Here is a 13195-nt window from a genome sequence, read left to right as displayed (position 1 = left end):
ACACAAATTTTCATACAAAGAAAATATCTCTAATAATTTGGTGGGGTAATAAGATCAATGGGGGCTTCCCAGGTGGCTCAGTGGTAAAGAATCGGCCTGCCAATGAAGGAGATGCAGGAGATGCGGGTTCAGTCTCTGGGTTGGAAGATCCCCTGGAGGAGGAAATGGCAACCCACTCCAGTATTCTTGCCTGAAAAATCCCACAGACAGAGGAGCCTGGCAGGCTACAGTCCATGGGATTGCAAAGAGTTAGATATGACTGAGCAACTGAGGATGGAATAAGATCCAATTTTTTTTTTTAATGAGATTTAAACATATCTGTAGGTTTTGGTGATAAAGAAGAGACTGCTAATGCAAAAGAGAGTGAATAAAAGTGATGTAACAAAGTCCCAGAAAAATCAAAGTGGTCAAAGCGTCAGAAAACAGCCCAGTGAAAGTTTCTTTTAAGACAAAATTAAAGATCAAACATTAAAAAGCTGTATTCTCATTTTCAGGCTTTGTTACCTTAGGTACTTGCTCCAGATCTGTCCTGGATTTATCTATTTTTAAAAAGAAAAGGAAAAATATGATTTTTTAAAACTTGTTTTCACTTGATTTCCATAAAATATATTTTGACAGATTCAACACTATACTAGGGCAGGACTAAATAACCACTTAAGTTTCTTTCTTCAGTAAATAAACACCTCCTTATGTCTAGTAGTAGGCAAAGTGCTGAATAAGACATGTTTCAAATAATATTTATCAATTGTATAGTAGCAATAAAACAACGAAATACATTTCAAATCTTTTTAAAATGGACACAGAAAGCTTGGTACTATCTTACAGAAATACTATCTTTATTGTTCAAAATATCCACCATCCCATCCAGAATTTCTTTGATCAGAGTTTTTTTTAATACCATATTAGTTTTCTTCTTAGACATCTTAATTTGTATCATCTACAAGCTTCTTGAAAATGAACCTCCTTTATCTTCGTCTCGCCAATCAGATTTCAAAACAAGGCACCTTCCTTTCCAAACTAAGCTTTTTTGTACTTGGACTCCATCCTCTCCTGCCTCTTCTCTGAGCTCACTTCATCAACTACCCTGCCTCTCCATACTTTTAACCTTTTAGAAGCCCTTTCCTCTTGGCATACAAACATGCTCAGTTCTCTTCCATCAAAAAAAAAAAAAGATGATGATGAAAAAAGATAAAACCCAGAGCCTAGAGTAGACTAAGGCAAAGGAGAATCTCAGGTGCAAAATTTCAAGAAGCACTCACTCTCAGGATTATGCAAATATCTCTCTTGCCTCATCTAATCCTGGCCTTGCAAAAGCATCCTTCTACCACAACTACTAGTAGAAACATACTAGAGGGATTCTGTTCCCTCTAGTCAAAACTTTACATCCCAGATCTTAAAGTCACATTCATACTGGCAGTCTCCACTTCTCACTTTTATACTTGCTCCTTAGCACACAGTATTGACGTTTCTGTAACCAGTACTCCAGTCTAAATGTTCTCCCCAAGATCTCCCAAATTGCCAAATCCATAGAGACTTCTCAGTGTGCCAACTTGCTCTATCCCTGAAGTATTCTGACACTGTGGACTAATCATTCACATTTCTTTGAAATTCTAGCTACCTTTTATTTCTACGGTGGAACTCTCTCTTGGTGGACTCTCCTACTCTCTACTACTTTTTAGTCTCCAAGTACCTCATTTTCTACTGCCATTTAAATGTGACAGCTTTCTAGAGTTCTATCATTAGTTCTTTTCTCCTTACTCCTCACATCTTCCTAGGCGATCCCACCTAGGCCCCTGGATTCAGCTACCATGCTATTGGCCAGCATGTGGTCTATGATAACATCTATCATACGTGGTATCTCCAGCCTAGATCTCTTTCCTGAGCTTCAAGTTAAATACCAGACTTCTCCTTCTCTGCAAAACTTCAATTAAACCACTCTCCATCTCCTCCAGAATTCTTCCTCTTCCAGTGTTACCTCTCTCACCAAACTGTACCTCTCCCCTAGCCAGCTGTCCAAGTAAAAAATCTGGGAACCATCCTTTAACCATCTTGCTCCATTACTAACAAACGACTGACATCCAAAACTTGTGTCTCCATTTCTGAGACATATTTCAAAGATCTAACTTCCTCTCCATCTTCATTATAATTGCCATTAGGGACACATGATTCCTCAGTTGTATTATGACAATAGCCTTCAACTGTATTCTTGCCTCCAGTTTTATCATCGTCTATAAATTTATTATCCACAACTGTTTTTACAGTGAAATGGAAATCATAACTCTGAGCATTTCTAGTTTAAAATATTTTGGAGCTCTACATTACTTTTAGAAAAGAAAAATTCCTTAGCATGATATACAAGGCTCTTCATGATCTGACTCCTCCCTACTTCTTCAGCTCATTTCTGGTTCCCAGTACAGCCAGCATACTAAGTTCTTGCAGGTCTAGAACATGCCAATTTCCCTTTGACTCTATGACTTTGCATAAACGGTTTCCTTTCCTGGAATGCCTTTTTCCACATAAATATTTCTTGATAGTTTAAAACACAGACAATCCTCATTAACTAGGAGTTTTCATAAACCTAAGTGAGGAACTCTTTACAATATTACCATGCTGAACTTACTGCTCAATATACAGTGCTGCAATTGGTTTGTTTAACCATGTTCAGGAGACCATCAGCTTTGTGAGGATAGCGACAATTTCTTATTCATGTATTTTTAGGCAACAAGCAAAGTACAAAGCACCTGAATATTAAATAAGTATTTGTTGAATTGAAGGATAACACTACCATCAGATCCATGATTTTTCTTTTTAACAGTTTTACAAAAGATTGTGATTGTAGGCTATAGAAATTGTAGGCTAGAAATATAGATTGTAGGCTAGAAATAAAAATTAGATATTACAGTTAACAAGGTCCCCAAATTAAGATTCTGTTCATTAATATTTATGCTATGCTACAAACAGCACATAGGCTTACCATGAGTATGTAAGAGAGTTCTGTCAAAGGTATCTTTAGGAGGACAAATATTCTTGCATCGCTCATGAATCTTCTCTCTCTATTAAAAAGACAAATAAATGTTATCAATGCTATGTGGCAATATGAATATTTAAAGCATTAAAATATTTAACAACAGAATATCAGAATATACCAAATAAGTTCTAAAATTTTCTCATATGAAATCACTAGCCTCTTGAACTTAAATACAAGTAACAAGTATGCTTAATAAACCAAATATCACTTAGATGTATGAATATCTATATACTTACATATTTTATACAGTTATAGCAAAATCTCCAAAATTTGGAATGAAGTGGAAAAGTCAATTAAAAAATCCTTATTTTTATAACAGAAATTAATGAAGAAAACAACTTTTGGGGGACTTCCCTGGTGGCCCAATGGTTAAGACTCTGCCTTCTAACGCAGGGGACATGGGTTCAATCCCTGTGGAGGAACTAAGATCCCATATGCCTTGGAGCACCTAAGCCTGTGAGCTGCAACTACTGAAACCCCCCGCACTCTGGCACCCACCCACAACTAAAGAGAAGCTCAAGCCTGCATGCCTCCCTGGAGCATCCATGTACTGCAAAGGAAGATACCAGATGCAGCAATGAAGATTCAACACAGCCAAATATCTTTTTTAACAACTTTTTTAAAATAAGGAAGAAAAATTTAAAACCTATATACCCAAAATAGAAAGACAGATTATTAGTTAATACCTCCTCTGAGTCCAGAAAAAAAAAGTCAGAAAGAAACCACTCTGATTTCAGATTAGATGACCACTAACAACACTGTTATCTTTTCAAATACCATACATAGGACATATGGGAAAGTGCAATGTAGTAAGGAAAATAATGCTGGGTTAATAATATTCAGAATTCTGATGGCAGTATTCTAGGACTATCTTCCAAAGTGGCTGTACCATTTTGCATTTCTATGTACAATGAATAAGAAGAGTTCCTATTAGTCACATCCTTGCCAGCTTTTGGTCTTGACAGCTTTTTGGATTTTCACCATTCTAAAAGACATGTAGTGGCACCTCATTTTCATTTGCAGTTCCTGAATGACATATGATGTTGGACAACTTTTCATATGCTTACTAGCCATCTGCATCTCTTCTTTGGTGAAATGCCTGTTCAGATCCCTTGCCCATTTCTTCTGTGTTGAAATATACATAACATAAAATTTACCATTTAAAACCACTAGTGGAGGTGGCCAAGATGGTGAAGTAAGAACACTCTGAACTCACCTCCTCCCACAGACACACAATTACAATTATTTACAGAGTAACTATCAATAAGAACCTGAAGAATAGCAGAAAAGATTTTTCACAATTGAAGACATAGAAAAGAAACCACAACAACACAGGTAGGAGGGGTGGAAGTATGACCCATACCTATAGGTCAGGGACCCACAAATGGGAGAATTATCACAATCACACAGGTCCTCCCCAAGGAGCAAGGGGTCTGAGCCCCATTTCAGGTTCCCCAGTCCAGGGTCCTGCACAGGGAAGATGAGCCTCCAGAATATGTGACTTTAAAAACTAGTGGATCTTATGTTCAGGAGAGCTGGAGAGCTATAGGAAACAGAGACTCTGCTCTGAAAGGCTGTGCACAAAATCTCATATGCTCTGAGACCTAGCCATAGACAGCTATCTGAAAGGAGCTTGCTCAAAATCCACTGGATAAACTTGGAAGAGGCAGGAGGCAACTGGGATGCCTCCAGGGAATGGAGATAATGGGAGCAGACATTTTGGGAGCGTGCTGTACTACAATGACACCAGTGCTGGTAAGCACCATTTTCGAATCCTCCTTCTAGCCTATTAGCACTGGGAACCCAGCCCTGAGCCCACACCAGGCTGAGCAGACAGCCACATGAGGACTCAGCCCCACCCCTCCAGTAGGCCCATAGCCACTGTCTGAGTCACAACCCCACAGGGGCCATGTGAAGAAGACATACAAATGGTCAACAGATACATGAAAAGATGTTCACCATCAGTAATCATCAGGGAAAAGCAAATTAAAACCACAATGAGATACTACCTCACACCTGTCAGAATAAATCAAACAAGAAACGTTTCTTACACTTTTGACCTATTACTTCAATATTAGATATTACCTGAGAGATTTCCTGTTGATATACTGTAAAATGCTCCTTGCTGATCTGTGGGAGGTAGAATGAAGGTGTGACTTCAGTGTCCACAAAGTCCAATCCCCATGTTTTTGTGAAGAAGTCAGATTCTCTTTTTGCTAATCTAGGATCATTTAATGCTGCTGGGAGATTTACTTTGGAATGATATATAGTCCATCTATGTTGATCTGTAACTAGAGATGGGGCAACACATAAACTATTTGAATCACCTGCAAAAAGTAAACAAGAGAACTTTGTAAAGTAAGTTTTATGTTTGAAAGTACATTCTAGAAAAAAAGATATTTAGATTATACAAAGCAACTAAACTCTCCCTTCTATAGCAATTGTCTTAACCTTCAGCTTTCAATATCAACTGCCAAAGGAGAGGAAAAATACGTACAAGATAAAGGATATACAAAATTTGAGGGTTATAAGTGAACAGTGGGGTGAAGAAAGTCTTTCATTAATCTCTTTCCTTAACGAACAATTAAGGAAATGTATCTTTTTTCAAAATAAAAACTTTTTTTTCAACATCAAAACTCTTCTACCTTCTACTGTAGATCTTCTATTCTTTATTACTCAGAGTTTTTCATGGGTAGGCATATTTTTCTATTGTTTTATGGCAGACCTGGTTCCAATATCCTTTTTTTCAGCTTATAATTAGATAACTGAAATGCTGCTGTAACATTAACCATAGAGGAAAGACAAACATGCAGTTGGTTCTCGTTACTCGGTTTGTTCTATAAAGTCATTAGAACACGTAATAAGCAAATAATGAACCTTTGCTCCCATGGGAAATACAGGGTTCAGTTCAGTCACTCAGTCGTGTCCGACTCCTTGTGACCCCATGGACTGCAGCATGCCAGGCCTCCCTGTCCATCACCAACTCCCAGAGTCTACTCAAACTCATGTCCATTGAGTCGGTGATGCCATCCAACCATATCATCCTCTATAGTCCCTTTCTCCTCTCGCCTTCTATCTTTCCCAACATTGGGATCTTTTCAAATGAGTCAGCTCTTCACATCAGGTGGCCAAAGTATTGGAGTTTCAACTTCAGCATCAGTCCTTCCAATGAATATTTAGGACTGATTTCCTTTAGGATGGACTGGTTGGATCTCCTTGCAGTCCAAGGGACTCCCAAGAGTCTTCTCCAACACCACAGTTCAAAAGCATCAATTCTTCAGCACTCAGCTTTCTTTATAGTCCAACTCTCACATCCATACATGACTACTGGAAAAACCATAGCCTTGACTAGATGGACCTTTGTTGGCAAAGTAATATCTCTGCTTTTTAATATGCTGTCTAGGTTGGTCATTAACTTTTCTTCCAAGGAGTAAGCGTCTTTTAATTTCATGGCTGCAGTCACCATCTGCAGTGATTTTGGAGCCCCTCAAAATAAAGTCTGCCACGGTTTCCACTGTTTCCCCATCTATCTGCCATGAAGTCATGGGACCAGATGCCATGATCTTTGTTTTCTGAATGTTGAGCTTTAAGCCAACTTTTTCACTCTCCTCTTTCACTTTCATCAAGAGGCTCTTCAGTTCTTCTTCACTTCTCCATAAGGGTTATGCATAATACAGGGTTATGCTCCTACGTATCTCTGGAACTTTCATCATCCAATCAATATATAATCTTATTTTGTGTGTGTTTCTGTTTAAAGACACCTTATTTAATATATACTGCTCAGTCTTTAACACTGTACTCATGGCTAATACCACTATAACTCATACCTGAATAAAGCTTACACAACATAATATATTTCCCTCATGTAGCCCTCCTGTGCTTAGAAACACTAGAAAGCACTTCAGTGCTATGTTTGGAAATCATTTTGAACAGAAAAATCATGAGCAAAAATACAAAAAAGTGTGGCACTAAACAGACCACAAAAGGGACATGTGTTTACAGCTTAAAAGCTGAAAGAAGAAGGCAGAGTGCTGCTTTGTTCAATTTCAGGTGGGAACGTGTACATCAGGCAATTCAAATTTTTCACTCCTTTGTGCATGTCTGCAAATGACCACGAAAGTGCCACAAATAGTGATTTGAGGGTTACAACTAAATTTTAGGAATTAGGTAAATTTGCAAATGTAGTCTCTGCAAATAATGAGGACTGACTGTACTATGTTTAACTGAAGAGCTTTCAATCTGTACCCTCGTCTTCAATTTTTTTTTTCAATTTCTCTAAGTGACTTCTTTTATGGAAACATATAAAAAGAACTACATTCCAATTTCCCAATCAATTTATTTCCAAATTATATGTCATCCTAGTTTTCACATTTACTCTTTTAAGTATATGAAATCTAACTATTCATTTAAAGATAAAACAAATTCACAATAAAATTCCTTAAAAAAAAAAAAGTATTACCTGTGGGTTCCTTGGGACACACATCTGGCAGTGACTGCACAGGTCGAATGTGTTTTGTCGGGTCTACCTCTTTTTTAAAGAAAACATCACTGCTGCTTCCTTGAGGCACTGGTGAAGAACTGTGGCTTGAAGCCATTGCATAAAATCACCACTCAACTGAAAATGAGCAACAAACAATAATCAAGACACAATACAAATCATAATTCATCTAAAAGTATTATGCATGTTATAAATTTTCTTTCAAAAACAGACTATTTAAAATCCATCAAGGTGTCAGCACATAATTTGAATACTATTAATTGTAGGAGTCATTCATTATATTTAGTTTGCTAAGAAAGTTATTGGTCCTTGTTTAAAAAGTATTCTCCTCAAAGTGCAATATCCTTAGCCTTTTATCCAAAGTGAAACTAGATACCAAAACTGTAACCAATATATGTTAAAACTAAAAACAGTCCATTCATTCAATAAGTATATAATTCAGCATTACAGCAAAATGGGTAAATGCATGGAGTTTTGAAATCCGACTGAGCTCATATCCCAGCTTCACTTACCAGCAATATAACCTTGAGGAAATTTATTTAACCTTTGTATGCTTTACTTCATCTGTAAAAATAGAGATGAAAAGCATTCATCTCATAAACATTTTGTAAGAATTAAAGGAACAGATGCATGTAAAGCACTTAAAACAATGCCTACCTCAAAGTTAGTGTTCACAAATGTCAGTTATCATTATGATTACAATTACTATGTGACAGTCACTATATTAAACATTTATAAAAGAAGTATCATTCTTCAAGGTACTCATAATTATATTAGGTAATCAAAATAATCAAATCTCTAAACAAAACACAAGTTAACCTATGTCTACACTTTTTAACAAGTACAGAAAGAATTTGTGGGCAAGACAACATAATAAAGGCTACAATGTCAGGTAAGCCTTCACAAACAAAGCAATACATAACCTGGATAATAAAGAACATGTATTATTTTACTATCAGACAGTAGAAACTCTTACACTGCTGATCATATCAACCAAACACTAGGCATTCAATAAACATTTTAAATGAAGGAATAAATAAATGAACACAAACAGAAGCCTTTATTTGAAAAGGCACTTAAGAGATCACCTTGTCTAAGTTTCCCAGTACTAGAGATAAGTATAGCAAGGCCCAGAAGGACTAGGTAGTTTACAAAGATACATGTGGTTTAACAAGTTTTTTGCAAAGTCAATTTAGGAAATGTCGTGAATAGAAAAATAAGAGTAAGATATAAAAAGCAGAGATATAAGGGTAGGACTGGTGACAAAAAAGTTATCCACTCTAACTCCTCTGCTCTTTGATAATAAGTTTAAAATTACATATCCCAGACTTCCCAGGATACCTGTTTCAGTCCTGCTAACACAAAGGAAACACATTCAATTACACTATTCACTGAGACTAGTAGAAACAAGCTGCTAAGAAAAGAACAGAGATAAATAATTTCCTCAAAGTTCCTGAACAGAAGCAAAAACAGCATGAACAAAGGTCAAGAGACATGAAATAATCATAAGACTGTATGGAAACTGATTTGGCTAGAGAGAAATGTTTGCTGACAAAAATGCTACCAAAAGTACTGACAAGTAAACCATATTTACACACACACACACAAAGATAGTATGGCCAGACTACAGGAGCCATTAGAAGTTTAGGAGGAAAAGAGTACGATGATGAAAATATCTGAGAAAATTAATCAGGGTCTTGATTTGAAAGGCACCACTGGCCCATTGCATTTATACCCTTTTACAAGGAGATCCAACCAGTCCATCCTAAAGGAAATCAGTCCTGAATATTCATTGGAAGGACTGATGCTGAAGCTGAAACTCCAATACTTTGGCTACATGATGCGAAGAACTGACTCACTGGAAAAGACCCTAACGCTGGGAAAGATTGAAGGCAGGAGGAAAAGGGGATGACAGGGGATGAGATGGTTGGATGGCATCACTGAGGCGATGGACAATGAGTTTGAGTAGGTCCCGGGAGTTGGTGATGGACAGGGAAGCCTGGCATGCTGCAGTCCATGGGGTCGCAAAGTGTCAGACACGACTGAGTGACTGAACTGAACTGAACTGAACATTAAGTATACAGTTACTTCAGTATAAAAGCATTTGTATGTTTAAGAGAAAAGAAATATCCAAAGATAGGAAACAGTGATAACACAGAATCCTGTACATTAAGTGTTTGGTAAAGACAATTGTAAATGTAACAATAAGTCTAACATTTTTGTTACTTTCAACAAATAAAACGGCTAAAATAAACATGTTCTGATACTTAAAGATGTAGGCTACAAATATATGGAAAATGTATTTATGTCAAACACCCATTGCTTGATGTTAGATAAATTAAACATTGATTCCAACAATAGCACATTATCATTTCAATCTATTCTATTTACCATCACATTGTTTTTACAGTGAAAAGAAAGTCTAATTGCCATCTTAGGAATCTAGAAATACTTGGGAAGATGGGGACTTATTAAAAAAACATTTCTAAACTCCTATAAGTTACTTCTCACTCCTAGGTGGAGAAATAAAGATATCTTATTTACTCCTTAAAGTTTTTGAATTGGTTAACATATACAAGTTTCTGGGGTTTTTTTCCCCTACAACCTTCCTAATTCCTATGAAAAGAGGGACAATCTCTAGCTATAAAGAGATTATATAAAATTAGAGTACTACTTACATGAGGGAGCCCCAATTTCTAACCATCTCTCAAATCCTCTCACCAGTCTGTTTTTATTAAGACACAGTAAGAAACAAACTTTAACAAGTATGATACAGACATTTAGTAAGTGCAATCATTGGTAATAAAACACACTGGATTTATTCAAAAAGCATGGATGTATAAACAAATACAGTAAACCTACATGGCCTCTAAACCAAACAATTTCAGGGGAATAATCTTTCAAAGAAATAATCTTTCACTGAAAGGCTAAAGAACAGAAATGATGAGGCATCATAGTGAGAAAGCTTTAGTGTAAGCAAAGAATAGTCTACTCAGAAAAACAAACAAAAACCACAGAATACAGGAAAAAGGAAAGCTCTCAGCACTAAATGCAGCAACTCCTGATTTCTATTAATAACACTTGCACTTGTAACTGCCACCTAGATGCAAACTGGGCACTTAACCAGTGGTCACCAACAATGAGAACCTATAAATAGATCCACCCTTCTTCACATGGTAATCTTCTCATAATTACATCAATACCATACTCAAATATTTTCTATTGAAGCCTTTTTTGATTTCTTACACTTAGTCACTGTTTATGCATTTCTATTTTGCACCAATCATACTGAAATTTTGGTTTTCATATAGATCTTTCTTATTAGACTGTGAACTTCTTGATGTTTCCATTTCCCTGTGTATTCTACACGCCGAATACAGTTCCTGTCACATAGGCAGTATATAATACTCTACAAAAGAATGAAATGGGTGTTATGTAGGACGGATCAGAAGAGAGAAACATTAGACAATTACCAATAATCCTTGAGTGAACAGATAAAAGCACAGGTCTGGGCTGATAAAGAAAGGAATAAACAGACTCATTCATTCCAAAAGCAAGAAACTGCAAAGATGAATAAGTCAGAAACATTTGATTTTCTTTCCTGTAGTTCAAAATATCTTTTTATGCTAAAAGTTTAGTGAAGATGTTCTATTAAAAAGGGCTAGAAGCAGCGTCACTCCAGAATCAATGAGCACACCAAATGCTCAGACCCTGGTTTCTAAATACCATTCCCTATAAAGAAACAATGATTCTTTAAAGAAATAGTTGACTCGAAACCTGGAGCATAGAAAGAACAAGTCAATCATGAGAACTCTTGTGTCAGAAAGCAAGGAACTCCTCTAAGACCAGTAGGATTTATCAAAAGGACCAAGGACCAAGTTAAAGGGGCTCCCACTGGTCACATTCATGCCAAGTTGAGCACTCTAAACAAACAAGCAACCCTAATTGAGTGTAACATATTGAACAAACAAAAAATGAATCTTTCATGATACCTGGAGGAAGAGGAATGAGGAAGAGGGGTGGGATAGGGTAGGTAAAGGAAATCTCTTCTTCACAAAGGAATGCCAGTAAGTGTGAAGAAATGACTGAAACAGAAAATCAACATTTTGTAAACCCCAATGTAAAAATCATCAATGTATGCTAAAGCTATTAGGTGAAAGGCAGCTCAAAAACAGAAAATTCACCTAATGCCTAAGAATTAATATCACCTTACAGATTATCTTGCAATGCAAAGGGGAAAACATATCTATAAAATGGAAAAATCTGGCTGTCACCATCTTAATTAACCAAGTCATCAAACTTGGCATCATTTATAATAGTAAGATAACTTGATATTATGTGATTCATGAAATGACAATATGAGATAAATACCATCACCTATGAAGCACTCTCACCAAAAATGTTTAACCCAATCTGATCAACCCTCTAGACTGAGGGTCAAGCCTCTTTGTTCTGTGGATTCCTTCGGCACTCTGGTGAAGTCTACAGAACCCTAGCAGAATAATGTTTACAATGCATAAAAGACATAAGATTACAAAATTACACTTAAATATAGCTATCAAATTATCTTTTCAAATTATAATACAGCAATAATTTTGGGGTTTTTTCTGTTTATTTTTTTAATTTATTTTTTTTACCGGGTCTTTGGATGTGGAATATCTTTTTTGAACAGGATCCAGCATCCTCTTGTTGATGGTTTTTCAATAGCTAGTTGCGATTTCAGCGCTCTCTCACAGGAGGAAATGAGTGTATGTCCTTCTACTCCACCCTCTTGAACTGCCTCTATTTTTGCTTTTTGATTATGCAAATCTATCCAATTCCTTTAGGACTGACCGGGGAAATCAATCATGACTATTCACTGGAAGGAATGTTGCTGAAGATGAAGCTCCAATACTTTGCCACTTGATGTGAAGAGCTGACTCAATGGAAAAGACCCTGAGGCTGGGAAAGATTGAGGGCAGGAGAAGAGGGCAGCAGAGGATGAGATGGTTAGATAGCATCATCAACTTAACAGACATGAATTTGAGCAAATTCCAGAAGATAGTGGAAGAGAGAGGAGCCTGATGTGCTACAGTCCATGGGGTCGCAGAGTCAGACATGACTTAGTGACTGAACAACATCTAATTCTTAAGCAATAAATGAGCATAAATATTTTGAGATACTTGCAACGATTTAATATGATATGAAAACAAGTAAAATTTCTCTTGGTAACAAAGTTATAGCTAGTATTAATATCCGTGTAAGGGGTTTCTTACATTAACAACTAAAGGAAATGCTAAAATTCAGTTAAAGCAGGGTTTCTCAACCATGGCATCATTAACACTGACATTTTGATCTACATAATTCTTTGATGTTGGGGGTACACCCCTGTACATTGTAGGATCTTTAGATGCATCCCTAGCCTCTATCCACTTGATTCCAATAGCAGCCTTCCACTCAGTTGTGACAACTAAAATATCTTCAGACACAGCCAAACATTCCTATGTGGGGAAGGAGAAGTGAGAGGACAAATCACCCCAGTTGAGAACCACTGAGTTAAAATAAAGATGTAATTTTTCTCCCCATCCAAAATTCAGACTCCCTGAATTCTATTCACAGACCCTACAGAATATGTGAACTGCAGGTTAAGTACTTTTGCTCTAGACCTACCTTCCAGTCTAAGAAAATAG

The 13195-nt window shown here is 36.7% G+C and overlaps 1 protein-coding gene across 14 annotated transcripts in view; it reads right to left on the bottom strand.

Annotated features, from left to right (window-relative positions):
* VPS54 (VPS54 subunit of GARP complex) overlaps positions 1-13195 on the bottom strand; it is a 101157-nt gene that overhangs the window by 67060 nt on the left and 20902 nt on the right. For 6 of the 14 annotated variants that reach the window (XM_081588341.1, XM_081588355.1, XM_081588342.1 and 3 more), the window contains 4 exons: positions 7488-7643; positions 5114-5355; positions 2975-3053; positions 505-539 (listed from right to left, as the gene is read on the bottom strand). In XM_081588341.1, coding sequence (XP_081444467.1) covers positions 505-539; positions 2975-3053; positions 5114-5355; positions 7488-7623 — 492 coding nt within the window. In that variant the 5' untranslated portion in view covers positions 7624-7643. The remainder of the gene's footprint in view (positions 1-504; positions 540-2974; positions 3054-5113; positions 5356-7487; positions 7644-13195) is intronic. The other 8 variants (XM_081588352.1, XM_081588350.1, XM_081588349.1 and 5 more) reach the window with 2 other exon arrangements.

The sequence above is a fragment of the Giraffa tippelskirchi genome, chromosome 4 (assembly GCF_054371585.1).
Source record: "Giraffa tippelskirchi isolate mGirTip1 chromosome 4, T2T-mGirTip1v1.2.pri, whole genome shotgun sequence".
NCBI classification, from domain to species: domain Eukaryota; kingdom Metazoa; phylum Chordata; class Mammalia; order Artiodactyla; family Giraffidae; genus Giraffa; species Giraffa tippelskirchi.
Note: the sequence above shows the minus strand (reverse complement) of the source record. Positions and strands in the feature narration are given on the sequence as shown.